This window comes from Balaenoptera physalus (genome assembly GCF_965194825.1).
Source record: "Balaenoptera physalus genome assembly, chromosome: 18".
Classification (NCBI taxonomy): domain Eukaryota; kingdom Metazoa; phylum Chordata; class Mammalia; order Artiodactyla; family Balaenopteridae; genus Balaenoptera; species Balaenoptera physalus.
In genome coordinates this window covers 81,587,690-81,608,004 of record NC_138899.1, presented here as the reverse complement: position 1 = coordinate 81,608,004, position 20,315 = coordinate 81,587,690, and the positions used below count along the sequence as shown (strand labels likewise).

The 20,315-nt window shown below is 36.9% G+C and overlaps 1 protein-coding gene across 10 annotated transcripts in view; it reads left to right on the top strand.

The window, feature by feature from the left end:
- The window catches only part of RNF17 (ring finger protein 17), a 131,319-nt gene that overhangs the window by 100,345 nt on the left and 10,659 nt on the right, over positions 1-20,315 (top strand). For all 10 annotated transcript variants that reach the window (XM_082435065.1, XM_082435064.1, XM_082435063.1 and 7 more), the window contains 2 exons: positions 16,869-16,988; positions 17,969-18,049. In XM_082435065.1, coding sequence (XP_082291191.1) covers positions 16,869-16,988; positions 17,969-18,049 — 201 coding nt within the window. The remainder of the gene's footprint in view (positions 1-16,868; positions 16,989-17,968; positions 18,050-20,315) is intronic.

The following is a 20,315-nucleotide window of genomic DNA, read 5'->3' as shown; positions in this document are numbered from 1 at the left end:
TCTGACAATAACGTAGCACTTCAGGTTTCTAAGCTTTTTTCACATATGCCCGTTCGTATTTTCTTATTTGTTTCCAACTATCATAGATGCAGATTACTATTCCCATTTTACCAGTAAGAAAATTGAAACTCATGTTCAGTGATGTCCCCAAGGTCAACATGTCAGTGGGTGGTGGTACTGGAATTCATATCTAAGCATCTGATTCCAAAATTTCTGATCTAAGCCTTGTGCTTTTTGTGCTGGAATACAGACTTTACAAGGTTGTTTTTTTTTTTTCCTGGAAGGTATCTTTTATTTTTATTTTTAAAAATTTTTATTGCAGTATAGTTGATTTACAATGTTGTGTTAGCTTCAGGTGTACAGCAAAGTGATTTAGTTATACATATACATTTATTTATTTTCATAGGTTTTTAAAAAATTTTTATTTATTTAATTTATTTATTTTTGGCTGTGTTGGGTCTTTGTTGCTGCACACGGGGTTTCTCTAGTTGCCGCGAGTGGGGACTACTCTTTGTTGAGGTGTGCGGGCTTCTTACTGTGGTGGCTTCTCTTGTTGCAGAACACAGGCTCTAGGCATGTGGGCTTCAGTAATTGCAGCACGCGGGCTCAGTAGTTGTGGCTCGCGGGCTCTAGAGCACAGGCTCAGTAGTTGTAGTGCACGGGGCTTAGTTGCTCTGCAGCATGTGGGATCTTCCCAGACCAGGGATTGAACCCATGTCCCCTGCGTTGGCAGGCGGATTCTCAACCACCGCGCCACCAGGGAAGCCCTTCATAGGTTTTTAATAGAAATAAGATGGTTTCAAATTTTGGGTTAGTATTTAGGTATATGGATACTCAACAGATGCATGTGTTTATATGCAAATGAGTATTTTCACATACATTTGAATTGTTCAGATAACTTTTTTAATATAAAAGTAAATTGAAATTCAATTTTCATTAAGTTATTATAATTCATAATCTTTACATATATAGGATCCAAATAAGATAATGGTGAACTATATTTTTTTCATACTTTCTAATATCTCTGTTTTTTAAATTTGAGAGTATTTTGATATTTTAATCATCATTTTTTATTTTTTTCCTATGCACTTCAAGTATACACAATAAATTTTTCATTCCTTAACCTGATATCTTTAAAGGTTATCCTATGATCCACATTAAGAAATAGACATTACATGTAATTGTACCTACCCTAACTACCTGTAATGTACTCAGATATTTTTTATTCAATTCTATTTCATTTTTTTAATGCTGACTGCCAAGACAGCCCAATTAAACAGTGATATGTTAATTTCATTAAATTGGGGTAACAGAAGTAGCTTATTGACATTCCTTATTCTTGAAACAATTTAGAAACTGAATTATCAAAATTAAATAAAGCATTTTAAAAAATGGACTGTTGAGGACTTCTAGTTTCTGGTTCCACATTTAAGAAGCTTTGAAGTTGCCACACCATCCTAACAGCAAGTAAAAAGCTGAACAAACTGAAAAATCTATTATTCTTCTTGTATCGGTAGAGAGGGAGTACAAAGGGCAAACCACTGCCCCAACAGTTAGAGAGTCAGGTGAATATAGGGAGTCACAGCTTATGGGAGCAGAGACTGACGACCAGAACTTTAATGGAAGAATTGCTGGATTTTTTTTTTTTTTTGCCACACCACATGGCTTGTGGGATCTTAGTTCCCCAACCGGGGGTTGAACCCGGGCCCTCGGCAGTGAGAGCCTGGAGTCTTAACCACTGGACTGCCAGGGAATTCCCAAGAATTGCTGGAATTTAGTGTGGACAATTCTGAGAGGCAAAAACTCCAGGGAACCCAGTCATCAGAAGGTTCCACACAGTTCTATGAGATTTATCTCCAAGAGCTTGACCAGGATCTCACATAAATATCAGAGATGCTTCCAGCAGGGGAAGGAGAAAAGGAACCATTTTGAAATATGCTGGAGCATTCTGTTTTTCTTAATAAAGCCTGCACTCAGGAGACAGTAGTTAAGCAGGGCCTAAGCATCTGGGGTATTATCAGAGCCTAATCAACCTGGGGGAAAGGAAATTACCCAATTCCAGTTAACTCTAGCTTTCTGCATTGGAAAAAGACCCAACTCCAGCTCACTATATCATCCTTTCCCACTTTAGGGAGTAGAGCAAAAAACTGAGAAACACTTGTGAAGTTCACAGTCTGAAAGCATAGTCTCAATGAAAGACAGAGACGTAGTCATAAGACTGTAGAACATTTCCCCTCCCGCCACACCTTCCTACCACATTACTGAAGGCCCATTTATAGCAGTTCCTTTTACACAGTACATGTCTGGCTATCAAGAAAAAATTACAAAACAGTATGATATTGGCATAAAAAAAAGATGCATAGATCAATGGAATAGAATAGACAGCCTAGAAATAAACCTACGCACATGTGAACAATTAATTTATGACAAAACCAAGAATATACAGTAGGGATAGGACAGTCTCTTCAATAAATGGTGTTGGGAAAACTGGACAGCCACATGCAGAAGAATGAAAGTAGACCACTGTCTTAAACAGTACACAAAAATTAACTCAAAATAGATTATAAAGACTTGAACATAAGACCTGAAGCCATAAAACTCCTAGAAGAAAACATAGCCAATAAGTTCCTTGATATACATAGGTATTTGTGATAATTTTTTGGATGTGACACCAAAAGCAAAGGCAACAAAAATGAAAATTAACAAGGTGGACTACATTGAACTAAAAAGCTTCTGCACAGCAAAGGAAACCAACAAAATGAAAAAGCAACGTACTGAATGGAAGAAAATATTTCTAAATCATATATCTGACAAGGGGTTGATATCCAAAATATATAAAGAACTCATGAAACTCAAGCCCAGAAATAAACCCAATTAAGGTCAATCTGTGACAAAGGAGGCAAAAATATACATTGGAGAAAAGACAGTCTCTTCAGTAAGTGGTGCTGGGAAAACTGGAGAGCTACATGTAAAAGAATGAAATTAAAACATTCCCTAACACCGTATACAAAAATAAAGTCACAGTGGATTATAGACCTAAATGTAAGACTGGATACTATAAAACTCCTAGAGGAAAACATAGGCAGAACACTATGATGTAAATTGCAGCAATATATTTTGGATCTGTCTCCTAAAACAAAGGGAAATAAAAGCAAAAATAGGGGCTACCCTGGTGGCACAGTGGTTAAGAATGTGCCTGCCAATGCAGGGTACACGGGTTCAAGCCCTGGTCTGGGAAGATCCCACGTGCCGTGGAGCAACTAAGCCCATGCGCCACAACTACTGAGCCTGTGCTCTAGAGCCTGCGAGCCACAACTGCTGAGCCTGCAAGCCACAACTACTGAAGCCCACTTACCTAGAACCCGTGCTCCGCAACAAGAGAAGCCACCGCAATGAGAAGCCTGTGCACCACAATGAAGAGTAGCCCCCCCACCTTGCTTTTGCACAGAGAAGGAAACCATTGACAAAACAATCTACTGAATGGGAGAAAATATTTGCAAATTATCTGACTGATAAGGGATTAATATCCAACAGCTCATACAATATAAATAATATAAACAGCTGTTTATAATATAAACAGCTCATACGACTCAACATCAAAAAAACAACCTGAAATTAACACAACATTGTAAATCACCTATACCCCAATAAAAATTAAACAAACAACCTGATTTTAAAATGGGCAGAAGAACTGAATAGACGTTTTTCCAAAGAGGAAATGCAGATGGCCAGCAGGCACACGCAGAGATGCTCAGCATCACTAATCATCAGGGAAATGCAAATCAAAATCACAGTGAGATATCACCTCATACCTGTTAGACGGCTGTTATCAAAAAGACAACCAGTAACAAGCGTTGGTGAGGATGTGGAGCATAGAGAACTCTCATATGCTGTTGATACGGTGAATTGATGCAGCCACTGTGGAAAACAGTATGGAAGATCCTCAGAAAATTAAAAATAGAACTACTGTATGACCAAGTTATTCCACGTCTGGGTGTTTATCTAAAGAAAACAAGAACACTAACTTGAAAAGATAATATGCTCCCCCATGTTCATTGCAGCGTTATTTACAATAGCCAAAATATGGAAGCAACCTAAGTGTCCATTAATGGATGAATGGATAAAGAAATTGTGGTGTGTGTGTGTGTGTGTGTATATATATATATATATATATATATATATATATATATATAATGGAATGTTATTCAGTCATAAAAAAGGAAATCTTGTGATTTCTGAAAACATGGATGGCATAGACCTTGAAGGCATTATGCTAAGTGAAATAAGTCAGACAGAGAAAGACAAATACCTAATGATCTCCCTTTGTGTGGGATCTAAAAAATAAACAACAAAAATTGAGATAGAGAACAGATTGGTGATTGTCAGAGGCAGGATGGGAAAAATGGGTGAAGGGCATTAAAAAGTACAAAGTTCCAAATCTAAAATAAATAATTCGTGGAGATATGCTGTGCAGCATGGCAACTATAATTAATAATCATGTACATGTGAGAGGTGCTAAAAGAGTAGATGTTAAACGTTCTCATCACATGAAAAAAAAAATTTTTTTTTAATCAGTCATCAATTTATTACACATCAGTGTATACATGTCAATCCCAATCGCCCAATTCAGCACACCACCATCCCCATCCCACCGCGGTATTCCCCCCTTGGTGTCCATACGTTTGTTCTCTACATCTGTGTCTCAACTTCTGCCCTGCAAACCGGTTCATCTGTACCATTTTTCTAGGTTCCACATACATGCGTTAATATACGATATTTGTTTTTCTCTTTCTGACTTACTTCACTCTGTATGACAGTCTCTAGATCCATCCACATGTCAACAAATGACTCAATTTCGTTTCTTTTTATGGCTGAGTAATATTCCATTGTATATATGTACCACAACTTCTTTATCCATTCGTCTGTCGATGGGCATTTAGGTTGCTTCCGTGACCTGGCTATTGTAAATAGTGCTGCAATGAACATTGGGGTGCATGTGTCTTTTTGAATTACGGTTTTCTCTGGGTATATGCCCAGTAGTGGGATTGCTGGGTCATATGGTAATTCTATTTTTAGTTTTTTAAGGAACCTCCATATTGTTCTCCATAGTGGCTGTATCAATTTACATTCCCACCAACAGTGCAAGAGGGTTCCCTTTTCTCCACACCCTCTCCAGCATTTGTTGTTTGTAGATTTTCTGATGATGCCCATTCTAACTGGTGTGAGGTGATACCTCATTGTAGTTTTGATTTGCATTTCTCTAATAATTAGTGATGTTGAGCATCTTTTCATGTGCTTCTTGGCCATCTGTATGTCTTCCTTGGAGAAATGTCTATTTAGGTCTTCTGCCCATTTTTGGATTGGGTTGTTTGTTTCCTTAATATTGAGCTGCATGAGCTGTTTATATGCATTGGAGAGTAATCCTTTGTCCGTTGATTCGTTTGCAAATATTTTCTCCCATTCTGAGGGTTGTCTTTTCGTCTTGTTTATGGTTTCCTTTGCTGTGAAAAAGCTTTGAAGTTTCATTAGGTCCCATTTGTTTATTTTTGTTTTTATTTCCATTACTCTAGGAGGTGGATCAAAAAAGATCTTGCTGTGATTTATATCAAAGAGTGTTCTTCCTATGTTTTCCTCTAAGAGTTTTATAGTGTCCAGTCTTACATTTAGGTCTCAAATCCATTTTGAGTTTATTTTTGTGTATGGTGTTAGGGAGTATTCTAATTTCATTGTTTTACATGTAGCTGTCCAGTTTTCCCGGCACCATTTATTGAAGAGACTGTCTTTCCTTCATTGTATATCTTTGCCTCCTTTGTCATAAATTAGTTGACCATAGGTGCGTGGGTTTATCTCTGGGCTTTCTATCTTGTTCCATTGATCTATGTTTCTGTTTTTGTGCCAGTACCATATTGTCTTGATTACTGTAGCTTTGTAGTATAGTCTGAAGTCAGGGAGTCTGATTCCTCCAGCTCCATTTTTTTCCCTCAAGACTGCTTTGGCTATTCGGGGTCTTTTGTGTCTCCATACAAATTTTAACATGATTTGCTCTAGTTCCGTAAAAAAAGCCATTGGTAATTTGATAGGGATTGCATTGAATCTGTAGATTGCTTTGGGTAGTATAGTCATTTTCACAATATTGATTCTTCCAATCCAAGAACATGGTATATCTCTCCATCTGTTGGTATCATCTTTAATCTCTTTCATCAGTGTCTTACAGTTTTCTGCATACAGGTCTTTTGTCTCCCTAGCTAGGTTTATTCCTAGGTATGTTATTCTTTTTGTTGCAGCAGTAAATGGGAGTGTTTCCATAATTTCTCTTTCAGATTTTTCATCATTAGTGTATAGGAATGCAAGAGATTTCTGTTCATTAATTTGGTATCCTGCAACTTTACCAAATTCATTGATTAGCTCTAGCAGTTTTCTAGTGGCATTTTTAGGATTCTTTATGTATAGTATCATGTCATCTGCAAACAGTGACAGTTTTACTTCTTCTTTTCCAATTTGTATTCCTTTTATTTCTTTTTCTTCTCTGATTGCCATGGCTAGGACTTCCAAAACTATGTTGAATAATAGTGGTGAGAGTGGATATTCTTGTCTCATTCCTGATCTTAGAGGAAATGCTTTCAGTTTTTCACCATTGAGAATGATGTTTGCTGTGGGTTTGTCATGTATGGCCTTTATTATGTTGAGGTAGGTTCCCTCTATGCCCACTTTCTGGAGAGTTTTTATCATAAATGGGTGTTGAATTTTGTCAAAAGCTTTTTCTGCATCTATTGAGATGATCATATGGTTTTTATTCTTCAATTTGTTAATATGGTGTATCACATTGATTGATTTGCGTATATTGAAGAATCCTTGCATCCCTGGGATAAATCCCACTTGATCGTGGTGTATGATCCTTTTAATGTGTTGTTGGATTCTGTTTGCTAGTATTTCGTTGAGGATTTTTGCATCTATATTCGTCAACGATATTGGTCTGTAATTTTCTTTTTTGGTAGTATCTTTGTCTGGTTTTGGTATCAGGGTGATGGTGGCCTCATAGAATGAGTTTGGGAGTGTTCCTGCCTCTGCAACTTTTTGGAAGAGTTGAGAAGGATGGGTGTTAGCTCTTCTCTAAATGTTTGATAGAATTCACCTGTGAAGCCATCTGGTCCTGGAATTTTGTTTGTTGGAAGATTTTTAATCACAGTTTCAATTTCATTACTTGTGATTGGTCTGTTCATATTTTCTGTTTCTTCCTGGTTCAGTCTTGGAAGGTTATACCTTTCTAAGAACTTGTCCATTTCTTCCAGGTTGTCCATTTTATTGGCATAGAGTTGCTTGTAGTAGTCTCTTAGGATGCTTTGTATTTCTGCAGTGTCTGTTGTAACTTCTCCTTTTTCATTTCTCATTTTATTGATTTGAGTCCTCTCCTTCTTTTTCTTGATGAGTCTGGCTAATGGCTTATCAATTTTGTTTATCTTCTCAAAGACCCAGCTTTTAGTTTTATTGATCTTTGCTATTGTTTTCTTTGTTTCTTAATTCATTTATTTCCGCTCTGATCTTTATGATTTCTTTCCTTCTGCTAACTTTGGGTTTTGTTTGTTCTTCTTTCTCTAGTTCCTTTAGGTGTAAGGTTAGATTGTTTATTTGAAGTTTTTCTTGTTTCTTTAGGTAGGCTTGTATAGCTATAAACTTCCCTCTTAGAACTGCTTTTGCTGCATCCCATAGGTTTTGGATCGTCGTGTTTTCATTGTCATTTGTCTCTAGGTATTTTTTGATTTCCTCTTTGATTTCTTCAGTGATCTCTTGGTTATTTAGTAACGTATTGTTTAGCCTCCATGTGTGTGTGTTTTTTACGTTTTTTTCCCCTGTAATTCATTTCTAATCTCATAGCGTTGTGGTCAGAAAAGATGCTTGATATGATTTCAATTTTCTTAAATTTACTGAGGCTTGATTTGTGACCCAAGATGTGATCTATCCTGGAGAATGTTCCGTGCGCACTTGAGAAGAACGTGTAATCTGCTGTTTTTGGATAGAATGTCCTATAAATATCAATTAAATCTATCTGGTCTATTGTGTCATTTAAAGCTTGTGTTTCCTTATTTATTTTCATTTTGGATGATCTGTCCATTGGTGTGAGGTGTTAAAGTCCCCCACTATTATTGTGTTACTGTCAATTTTCTCTTTTATAGCTGTTAGCAGTTGCCTTATGTATTGAGGTGCTCCTATGTTGGGTGCATATATATTTATAATTGTTATATCTTCTTCTTGGATTGAGCCCTTGATCATTATGTAGTGTCCTTCCTTGTCTCTTGTAACATTCTTTATTTTAAAGTCTATTTTATCTGATATGAGTATAGCTACTCCAGCTTTCTTTTGATTTCCATTTGCATGGAATATCTTTTTCCATCCCCTCACTTTTAGTCTGTATGTATCCCTAGGTCTGAAGTGGGTCTCTTGTAGACAGCATATATATGGGTCTTGTTTTTGTATCCATTCAGCAAGCCTGTGTCTTTTGGTTGGAGCATTTAATTCATTCATGTTTAAGGTAATTATCGATATGTATGTTCCTATGACCATTTTCTTAATTGTTTTGGGTTTGTTTTTGTAGGTCCTTTTCTTCTCTTGTGTTTCCCACTTAGAGAAGTTCCTTTAGCATTTGTTGTAGAGCTGGTTTGGTGGTGCTGAATTCTCTTAGATTTTGCTTGTCTGTAAAGCTTTTGATTTCTCCATCAAATCTAAATGAGATCCTTGCCAGGTAGAGTAATCTTGGTTGTAAGTTCTTCCCTTTCATCACTTTAAGTATATCATGCCACTCCCTTCTGGCTTGTAGAGTTTCTGCTGAGAAATCAGCTGTTAACCTTATGGGAGTTCCCTTGTATGTTATTTGTCATTTTTCCCTTGCTGCTTTCAATAATTTTTCTTTGTCTTTAATTTTTGCCAATTTGATTAATATGTGTCTTGGCATGTTTCTCCTTGGGTTTATCCTGCCTGGGACTCTCTGCGCTTCCTGGACTTGGGTGGCTATTTCCTTTCCCATGTTAGGGAAGTTTTCGACTATAATCTCTTCAAATATTTTCTCTGGTCCTTTCTCTCTCTCTTCTCCTTCTGGGACCCCTATAATGCGAATGTTGTTGTGTTTAATGTTGTCCCAGAGGTCTTTTAGGCTGTCTTCATTTCTTTTCATTGTTTTTTCTTTAGTCTGTTCTGCAGCAGTGAATTCGACCATTCTGTCTTCCAGGTCACTTATCCGTTCTTCTGCCTCAGTTATTCTGCTATTGATTCCTTCTAGTGTAGTTTTCATTTCAGTTATTGTATTGTTCATCTCTGTTTGTTTGTTCTTTAATTCTTCCAAGTCTTTGTTAAACATTTCTTGTATCCTCTCGATCTTTGCCTCCATTCTTATTCCGAGGTCCTGGATCATCTTCACTGTCATTATTCTGAATTCTTTTTCTGGAAGGTTGCCTATCTCCACTTCATTTAGTTGTTTTTCTGGGGTTTTATCTTGTTCCTTCATCTGGTATATAGCCCTCTGCCTTTTCATCTTGTCTGTCTTTCTGTGAATGTGGTTTTTGTTCCACAGGCTGCAGGATTGTAGTTCTTCTTGCTTCTGCTGTCTGCCCTCTGGTGGTTGAGGCTATCTAAGAGGCTTGATAGGAGGCTCTGGTGGTGGGTAGAGCTGACTCGAAAAAAATGTTTTGTGACTCTGTGTGGTGACGGATATTAACTAGACTTATCGTGATCATTTTGCAATATATGCAAATGTCAAATCATTACATTGTATACCTGAAACTAATATTATGTTATAGGTCATATCTAAATTTAAAGTATTAGGCATACTGAAAGGCAGAAACACAGTTTGAAAAGACACAACAAGCATCAGAACCAGACATGGCAGGGATGTTAGAGTTATCAGAACAGAAACTTAAAACAGCTATGGTTAATATGCTAAGGGCTCTAATGGATAAAGTAGACAACATGAAAGAACAGATGGGCAATGTAAGCAGAGAGATGGAAATACCAAGGAAGATCCTTTGATTTGCTTGTTAGTAGACTGGCCACAGCTGAGGAAAAAATCTCTGCGCTAGAGGATATATATAGATAGAAACCTCTAAAACTGAAAAGTAAAGAGAAAAACTGAAAAAAAAACAGAACCAAATTCCCAAGAACTGTGGGATGGCCACAAGGGTATAACATACAGATAATGGAAATACCAGAAAGTGAAGAGAGAAGAAAAATTATTACTGAGAATTTCCCCAAATTAATGTCAAACAGCAAACCATAGATCCTGGAGCTCAGAGAACACCAAGCAGAATAAATGCAAAAGAAACCATCTGTCATTTCAAATGACAGAAAGTCAAAGTTACAGAAAAAATCCTGAAAGAAGCCAGAGGAATAAACCACCTAACTTACAGAGGAGCAAAGATAAGAATTATATCCAGCTTCTCCTCAGAAACTATGCAAGAAGCAAGAAGAGAGTGGGTTGACTCATAAGCCAGTAATTTGAGAGGCAAGTGTCAGTAGAAAGGAGAGGTGCTTTAATCAGAAAAGCCAGCAATCTGAGGAGAAGGTGGACTTGTGTCCAGAAACCAACTCCTAAGATTCTGCTCAGCCAGGACAGTTTTTAAAGGGGAAAATGGGGGTGTGGGGAGCAATCTCAGTGAATCATCGAGGCAGGAGGCTGGGTTCTACATCATTCTGCATTGCATACAGGCTGGCTGCCTCTCTCTTCAGATGTTATATTGCCCGAGTGATCTGCCTGCAGGATTGCTTAGGGAGGCTGTTGGTGGTAGGGGGGAGCTAGCCATATTTTTAACTGCTTAATTCTTCATTCTTCTTTTCATCTAGAAAAAGAATCACTGGATTAGACAAGGCATGGTATGCATTCAGAAGAGCACATGTCAGGAGTTAGGTTAAATTGCCTAGTGATCTCATTCCTGTAATTAGGTTCTTTTAAGGTTAGAGGGGAACAGAAATGTGCAAATGGGAAAGGGGCAAAAGAGCTGCTTTCAGTCTTTTCTTTCAAGTGCTGTTTGCCAACGTTAGTCAAGTTTATCTAAAACCTTTGACATAATAATTAACTGTTTATTGAAAAGTAAGTTGAGCAGCTGAAGCCACTGATATAGGAAGAATGTTTTCCCCACCTCTTTCAGCTAAGAGAACAATGCAAATTGGGTAGAAATCACAGTGTAAGTTTAGCACTTTGGTTCACCCAGAATAGCCCCTCATTTCATACTAATTGAATAAAGAAATAAATGAATCAATTAAAAAAAAAGAGTGGGTTGAAATATTTTAAATCTTGAGAGGGAGAAAAACCCATCAGCCTAGAATTCTGTATCCTGCAAAATTATCCTTCAAAACTGAAGGAAAAATGAAGACTTTAACAGAGAAACAAAAACTGAGAGAATTTGTTGCCAGTAGATGTGCCTTGCAAAAAATGTTAAAAGAAAATTTTTAGAGAGAAGGAAAATAATATAGGTTAGAAACTCAGATCTACATAAAGAAGATAATTGAAAAAGGAATAAGTGAAGTTAAAAGTTTTATTTTTCTTATTTTTAATTGCTCTAACAGGTGATAGTTTGTTCAGAGTAATAATAGCAGTAAATAATTAAGTTACATGTGCTTTCAGTTATATATATGTTTATGTATGCTTATATATAAGTGAAATGAATGACAATAATACAGGGGATGAGAAGGAGGAGTTAGGATTATTTTGTTACTCTAAGGTACTAATACTGTCTATAAAGTGGTATAGTGTTATTTGAAAGTGGACTTGGATTAGTTGTAAGTGATTATTGCAAACTGTAGGGCAACTACTAAAAAAATTTTTAACTATACTGATTCACTAAGAAAGAGAAAATGGAATCATATAAAATCCCTCCCCCCAAAAAAAACAGCAAGAGGAAGAAAAACAGTGAAAGACAAAAATAAGAACGAAGAACAAGAGCAGGTAGAAAACAGTAACAAATTTGTTAGATATTAATCCAGCTATGTCAATAATCACTTCTATTAGGGTCAGTGGTCTAAATGCACCAGTTAAAAGACCCATATTATTGGAGTGGATCAAAAAACAACACCCAACTATATATTGTCTGTAAGAAACCCACGTTAGATATAAGATAAAAATAGATTAAAAATAAATGGACTTAGAAAAATATTCCATGCTAACACTAATCAAAAGAAACAAAGAGTAGCTATAATGATTTCAGAACAGACTCAAAGCAAGGAAGGTTATAAAGGAAGAAGGGCATTACATAATGAAAAAGGGTCAGTTTTCCAAGAAGACATAAAATTCTGAATGTCTTAATAAATTCTTAATATGCCCCTAAGAACAGAGAGTCAAACTACATGAGGCAAAAACTAGTAGAACTGCAAGGAGAAATAGGTGTATCCACTATCACAGTTGGAGACTTCAACATCCCCCCCTCCCCAATCAGAAATGGACAGATCCAACTGGCAGAAAATCAGTAAGGACATAACTGAATTCAACAACATCATCATCAACTGGATATAATTAGCATCTATAGAATTCTTCCCCCAACAACAGCAAGATACACATTGTTAAGCTCACATGGAATATTCACCAAGATAGACCACGTTCTGGGCCATAAAACACACCTTAAATTTAAAAGAATAGGAATCAGTGTTTGCTCTCAGACCACAATAGAGTTAAACTAGAAATCAGTAAGAGAAAGACAACTGGAAAATCCCAAAATGCATGGAGGTTTAACAGCAAACTTCTAAATAACACATGGGTCAAAGAAGAAATCTCAAGAGAAATATTAAAATATTTTGAACTAAATGAAAATGAAAACAACTTACAAAATTTATGAGATGCAGCTAAAGCAGTGCTGAGAGGGAAATTCATTGCATTGAATGCATATATTATAAAAGAAGGAAAGTCTAAAATCAATTATCTATGTTTCTATCTTAGAAAATTAGAAAAAGAAAAAAGCCAAAGTAAGCAGAAGAAAAGAAATAATAAGAATTAGAGCTGAAATCTGTGAATCCCTGAAAATAGGAATTCAAGAAAAAAAATTAATGAGATTTAAAGCTGGTTCATTGAAAAGTTTGATAAAATTGATAACCCTCTAGCCTGGCTAGCCAAGAAAAAAAAAAAAGACACAAATTACTAATATCAGAAATAAAAGCAGAGATATCAATACAGATTTAATGAACATTGAAAGATAAAGGAATACTGTGAACAACTATGCCCACACATTGGATAACCTAGATGGACTAGACCAGTTTCTTAAATGACACAAAATGCCAGAACTCACACAAGAAGAAATAAACAGTCTCGGCCTATGTCTTTTAAAGAAATTGAGTCAATAATTGACAGCCTTCCAAAACAAAAACCACCAGGCCCAGATAGGTTCACTGGTGAATTCTGCCAAACATTTAAGGAAGATATTTTACCATTTCTCTACAGTATCTTTCAGAGGAAAGAAGCAGAGGGCATACTTCATAACTCATTTTATGAAGCAAGCATTACCCTAATTCAAAAACAAAGACATCACAAGAAAAGAAAACTGCAGACCAGTATCTCTCAGGAACATAGATGCAAAAATCCTCAGCAAAATATTAGCAAGTTAGAGCCAACACAGTATGTAATGTTTAAAAAAAATTACATACTATGACCAAATAGTGTTTATCCCAGGTATATACAAGGCTGATTAACCATTTGAAAATCAATTATAGTAATCCATCACATCAACAGTGTAAAAATGAAAAATCACATGAATATGTCCGTAGATGCAGAAAAAGCATTTGAGAAGATCCAGGACTCATTTCATGATAAAAACTCAGTAAACTAGAAGTATAAGGGAACTTCTACAGGTATCATAATACTTAATGGTGAGAAACTTGAGGCTTTTACACCAAGATCAGGTACAAGGCAAGGATACCCACTCACCAATCCTTTTCAGTATTGTACTGGAAGTGTTAGCTAATGCAACAAGACAAGAAAAGGAAATAAAGGGTAATCAGATTGGAAAGGAAGAAATAAAACTGTGTATGTTTGCAGATGACATGTTCACCTACATTAAAAAAAAATGCAAGAGACTCATCAAAAAACTCCTGGAACTAGTAAGCAATTATAGGAAGATTGCAGAATATAAGGTTAATATACATAACTCAATTTCTTTCTCATATACTAGCAGTGAACAGACGGAATTTGAAATAAAAAATACAATACCATTTTACGTTAGCACCCCCAAAACAAAATACTTAGGTATAAATCTAACAAAGTATATACAAAGATACATATGAGGAAAACTGCAGAACTCTGATGAACAAAATCAAAGAACAAAATTAATGGAGCAACACTCTGTTCTTGGATAGGAAGACTCAATGATGGCAAGATGTCAGGTCTTTTCAACTGTATTTATGGATTCAGTGCAATCCTAGTCAAAATTCCAGCAAGTTATTTTGTGGATATCAACAAACTTTATTCTTAAGTTTATATGGAGAGACAAAAGACTCAGGATAGACAACACAATATTGAAGGAGAAGAACAAAGTTAAAGGACTGACAGGCTAGACTTCAAGACTTAGTATAAAGTTAATCGAGGCAGTGTGGTATTGGCAAAGCAAAATACAAATAGATCAATGGAATAGACTAGAGAACACAGAAATAGACCCACATAAATATAGTCAATGATCTTTGACAAAGGAGCAACGGCAATACAACTGAGCAAAGATAGTCTTCTCAGCAAATGGTGCTGGAACAATGGAACATCCACATGCAAAAAAATCTAGACACAGATTTTATAAAAATTATAAAATCTTCCATAAAAATTATCTCTAAATGGACTACAGACCTAAATGTAAAACATAAAACTGTAAGACTCCTAGAAAGACAACATAGAAACATAGATGACCTTTAATATGGCAGTGACCTTTTAGATACAGCACCAAAGACATGACCCATGAAAGAAATAAGGTACAAGCTGGACTTCATTAAAATTAAAAACTTCTCCTCTGCAAAAGACAATATCAGGATAATGAGAAAACAAGCTAAACGCTGGGAGAAAATACTTGCAAGATATACATCTGATAAAGGACTGTTATCCAAAATATACAAAGAACTCTTAAAATTTAACAGTAAGAAAACAACCCAATTTAAAAAATGGACCACAGACCTTAACAGATACCTCACCAAAGGAGACATACAGATGGCAAATAAAGATATGAAAAGAAGTTCCATATCATATGTCACCAGGGAAATGCAAGTTAATACAAGATAGCACTACACATATATTAGAATGGCCAAGATCTGGAACACTGACAACACCAAAGGCTGGTGAGGACATGGAGCAACTGAAACCCTCCACTGCTGATGGGAATGCAGAGTGGTACAGCCACTTTGGCAGACAGTTCGGCAGTTTCTCAACAACTAAATCTACTCTTCACATATGATCCAGCAGTCGCACTCCTTGGTATTGTTGACCTGAAATAAACAGACTGCCAGATACTTCTCCAGCAAAGTTGGATTTATTCAGGATCAGCAGAGAATTACAATTCAGGGTCTGCAACCATGGTAAGTCACGTGCAAGTTCCTGCAAAGCAAGGAAAGGAGAACACGTTTCTAGAGAAGAAAAGGCAGTGGGTATGGCTCTAGTAAACAAAGAGTCTGTGGCTTATTCATTGGCTGAGTCCTTCCCAGGAAAGAAGAGTCTCTATTCCTCCTTTTGGGCTCTGCTATCATCAAAGGGCATGGAGCTCCCCTTTCTGATCTCCCAACTCTGTTTAACTGAGGTTTCTGTTTATTAAATTTTTACAGTATTTACCCAAAGGAGTTGAAAACATGTCCACACAAAAACCTGTTTATAGGAGCTTTATTCGTAATTGCCAAACTTGGAGGCACCCAGGATGTCCTTCAGTAGGTGAATGGATAAATAAACTGTAGTGCTTTCATACAATGGAATATTATTCAGTGCTAAAAAGAAATGAGCTATCAAGCCATGAAAAGCCATGGACGAACCTTAAATGCATATCGCTAAGTGAAAGCAAGTCTGAAAAGGCTACATATACTGTATGACTCCAACTGTATGACCTTCTGGAAAATGCAAAATATGGAGATAGTAAGAAGATGAGTGTTTGCCAGGGGTCGCAGGGAGGGAGGACAGAGGATTTTTAGGGCAATGAAAATACCCTTTGTTTTCACAGAGCGTCTTTATACATTTGTCAGTCCCATAGGGTGTACACATCACCAAGTGAACCCTAACGTAATCTATATGGACCTTGATTTTGACGTATCCATGTAGGTTCGTGATTATAACAAATTACCACTGTGGTGCAGGATGTTACAGTGAGGGAGGCTGGGGTGTGAGGGAAATCTCTGTACCTTTCTCTAAATTTTGCTGTGAACCCAAAATTCTTTAAAAAATGAAGTCTTTAGAAAGTTATTTTACAAAATTTGAACACTGGATGACTTAAAAACAAGTTTCTTTCTCATAGGACTTCTCAGAACCTTTATTATGCAATGTGATTCTCCAGGAAGGAAACATTACATGCAGAGTTTCCCAAACTGTGAAACTGAGGAATACTGAGAATTTGAGAAATGTTCTTTTATTAAATGGAAATCAGGACTTCTAAAATACTTGGAAAAACAAAAGAAAAATTTTCAACATCCTCCAAAAAATTGATTATTCTCAAGAAAAGAAAAAGCTTTTGTTCATGTGTAAGAAAACCTTTTGACAGTGAGGTTTGATACACTATGGGATGAGGAAATACAGTGTTACTTTTTTTCTAGAGATTTTTTAAATCCAGATTTATATCTCCTTCTAGGATGTCTTTTTTTTTTTTATTCTCTTTAATACCAGGGAGTCCTTTCTGTCCCCTAGTTTTTAGTAGTAAGTTTTAATTATGAACTTTGTCCTGTTTCAGGTACAATATTTAGATCACGGATTCACTGAGAAGATTCCACAGTGTCATCTTTACCCTATTTTGCTGTATCCTGATACACCCCAACTTTGTATTCCTTGTCATCTCTATAATACCATACCTGTGAGTAAGCAGGGATTTATAGGATGATTAATTTTAAAATACTGTCTTTTTATTAACAATAGTTTTCTAGAAATTAGAATGTAAAATGAAATCCCTTTCAGTGCAACAAAAATTATATTTAGAAATAAGCTTACAAAGATAGACAAAGGGCCTTTATGAAGAAAACGACAGAATTATACTGAAGGATATAAAAATATCTGAATAAATTGAGACAGATAATGTCTTCATAGATGGGAATTTTGTTTGGAATTGTTAATTTTTAGTTACGGTTCAAATAAAATTTCAAGAAATTTGAAGCTGGATCAGAGAAAGGAATGGTATATTAATTATCTCTTGGTATATAACAAATTAAGCTTAAAATTTAGTGGTCTAAATCAACAATAAGCTTTTTAAACATTTCATACAGCTTCTGTGGCTCAGGCATCGGGAACAGCTTAGCTGGGTGTTTTGCCTCAGGGTCCCTGATGACTCTGCAGCCAAGATGTGCCCCAGAAATGCAATAACCCGAAGGACTGACTGGGCTGAAGAACCCGCTTCCAGATGCTCACTCACAGGGCGCTGGCGGGAAGCTGGGGCTCCTCATGGGCTTTTGGCAGGAGGCCCCAATTCCTGGCCAAGTGAACCTCTTAACACATAAGACGTAATAGTCACTGCTCCTTAATAAATATACATTGTAGTCAGTATACAAGCACTGCTTTGGCATATTGGCCTTTTTTAAAAGTTTTATGATGCTTTGTTTTTAGTGTAGGTTTATATTTTTAAAGCATAAAATGCTTTAAGAGAGTAACATGGGGGGAAGCGGAGATAAATTATTAGTTTCTTAAGATAATTTTTATCATATACCCATGATATTCTCTGAAAACTGCCTATATATTTTGTCCTTCTCTCTAGTGTTATCTGTTTATGGCTACTTTTGTGTATCTTCATTTACTTCCTGCTCTTATTTTGCGAAAAAATCTGAGTTTATTAATCCCAAATAGGTCGGGCATGTCTGGCAAGCAGATGCAGTAGAACTCCTTCAGGAACTGCTTTCAAAGAGAGAGGTGGAAGTTCACATCATGGTAATTTGTATGTAAAGCATATATCATTGGGGCTTCCCTGGGAGTCCAGTAGTTGAGACTTCGCCTTCCGATGCAGGGGCTGTGGGTTTGATCCCTGGTCGGGGAGCTAGGATCCCACATGCCTCTCGGCCAAGGGACCAAAAAACAGAAGCAGTATTGTAACAAATTCAATAAAGACTTTAAAAAGGTTCACATCAAAGAATCTTAAAAAAACCAACTTCAAAAAAAAATTAAAAATAAAGCATATATCATTGATTTAGTTTATTTGCCATAAAGTGTTACAGGTAATATAATTTGAGGGATTTTTTTTATGAAGAACTATGTTCCTATGTGATTATCAATTACTCGTTAACATAAAAGAAGTTGCCACTTTGGTTCCTAGGCTCATTTTAAATAAACCTAATTTTGAGCAAGTTCCTGAGAACTTCCATAAGCAAGTAATTTGGAAGATTCCTTATTAACAACTTATTTTGACACGAGGAGAGTACTAAGGAAATAGAGATGTTTATAAACACACATGGTAGTTTTCAGGATGGTGCTGTGTGTGTAGCACTGTGTTAGGTGCAGGTAATTCCCGTCCTCAAGGGCCCTGTCTAGTTAGTGAAACAGTGAGACACAAGACAAAACCCTAAAGACTTTACACCACAACTTGCTGAGAGCCAGGCGGCTGGTAAAAAGAGCGAGTGTAATAGGAATGTAGAAATGGGAGTTGATGAAGTGCTCCTGACAAGGTAGGTGCGGAGACAGAAATGGGAAATGCATTTGCTAGAACAGTAGGAGTTTTGGGAGGAACAGCAGTGTGAATAGGGTTTAAGAGAAGTAGACGTCAGGCGGGAGGCCCCATTGGGGGTTCTTGAGCAGTGAGGCAGTGAGAAGATTCTCCTGGAGCTGTGTTGGAGGGTTCGGGCAGAAAGATAGAAGAACTTTAAGGAAGTATTTCTGTATGAAAGGTGTGATGGTAGGCTGATAAAGACCTAAAAAGAGCCGCAGATGCACTTAAATAAGAAAGTGGAGAAGCCTCTCTGGTTATTCACAGCCTCTGTGGACAGTCACGGAAGTCCTGCAGAGATGGGAACTGTTCAGGTTATCCAGGTGGCTTTCTTTGCTGCTTAGCTTAGCCTAGGAAAACAGTGTGGCGTATACCAAGGTACTCGATTTCTCAAGAAACCATGCCTGTGCCCGCCCTTGCAGCCCTGCTGCCGTAGCAGACCTTCCCCAGAAGTGCTCCTCCTACCTTACATGCTCATGGCACGGACCCGGTGCCTCTTAACATGCTGGGCTCTGTCCTAGGCCTGCAGGTGCAGCAAGAGCCAAACAGAAACTCCTGCCTCCGTTGAGCTTCCATTTTAGTGATGGGAAATAAAACGAAAAAAAATATATATATATGTATAAGGTATGTTAAATAGTAGTGCTGGCCAGAAAAATGAATTAGGAAAGGCTGATAGGGAGGAGATAACATTTTAAATACAGTGGTCAGAGAAGACATCCCTAAAAAGATAAAATTTGATTGAGACTTCTGAGTGGTGAGAGGACACGCCACGCAGTTACCAGATCAGTGCAGAGAGCCGCAGGGCAGGAGACGCCTGGAGTGTCCAAGGAGCAGACGGACGGACGGAGGTGGGAGGCCACCTGTGAGAGGTGCAGTTGTCGCTGCGCGGAGGTGGATGTGATCTGACCTCACAATCTACTGTTTTCACTTTGCACTGGTGAAAACTGGACGGTAGAAAAAGGTAGAAGCAGGAGATCAGCTGGAAGGTGATTACACTAACTCAGCAGAGACATGAGTTTGGACTAAGGTGGTACCGAGTGGAAATAGCGAGGAACGATCAGCTTATCAGTCATGTGCATTTTGGTACCTAATGTTTGTAAACGGACCCACAGGTTTTAAAGCCACTATATGACTCCTAGACTGTTGTTAATTTCTTCTGATTCCTGCCATTTTTGGATTTTTAACTAAACTTCATTTCTTTACCCCTGAGCATACTTTTTCTTTCTCCTTCTACTTAGTATAAATTATTAGTATTATCTAAAGATGATGTATAGTAAATTGTTTTCTTTACATAACTAGAAAACTCTCTACCTTATGGACATGTAAATATATTTTATAAAAACCAGAGTAGTAGCATTATTGCCTCGTTATCTGCCAAAATACCAGGAAGAAAATTTTACAGGACAAATCACTAGTCAAACTAGTAATACTGTGATTGTCAGAAATCTAATTTCATTTTTGCCGACTGTAAAATTTTAATCTTCAAACAGACTTTAT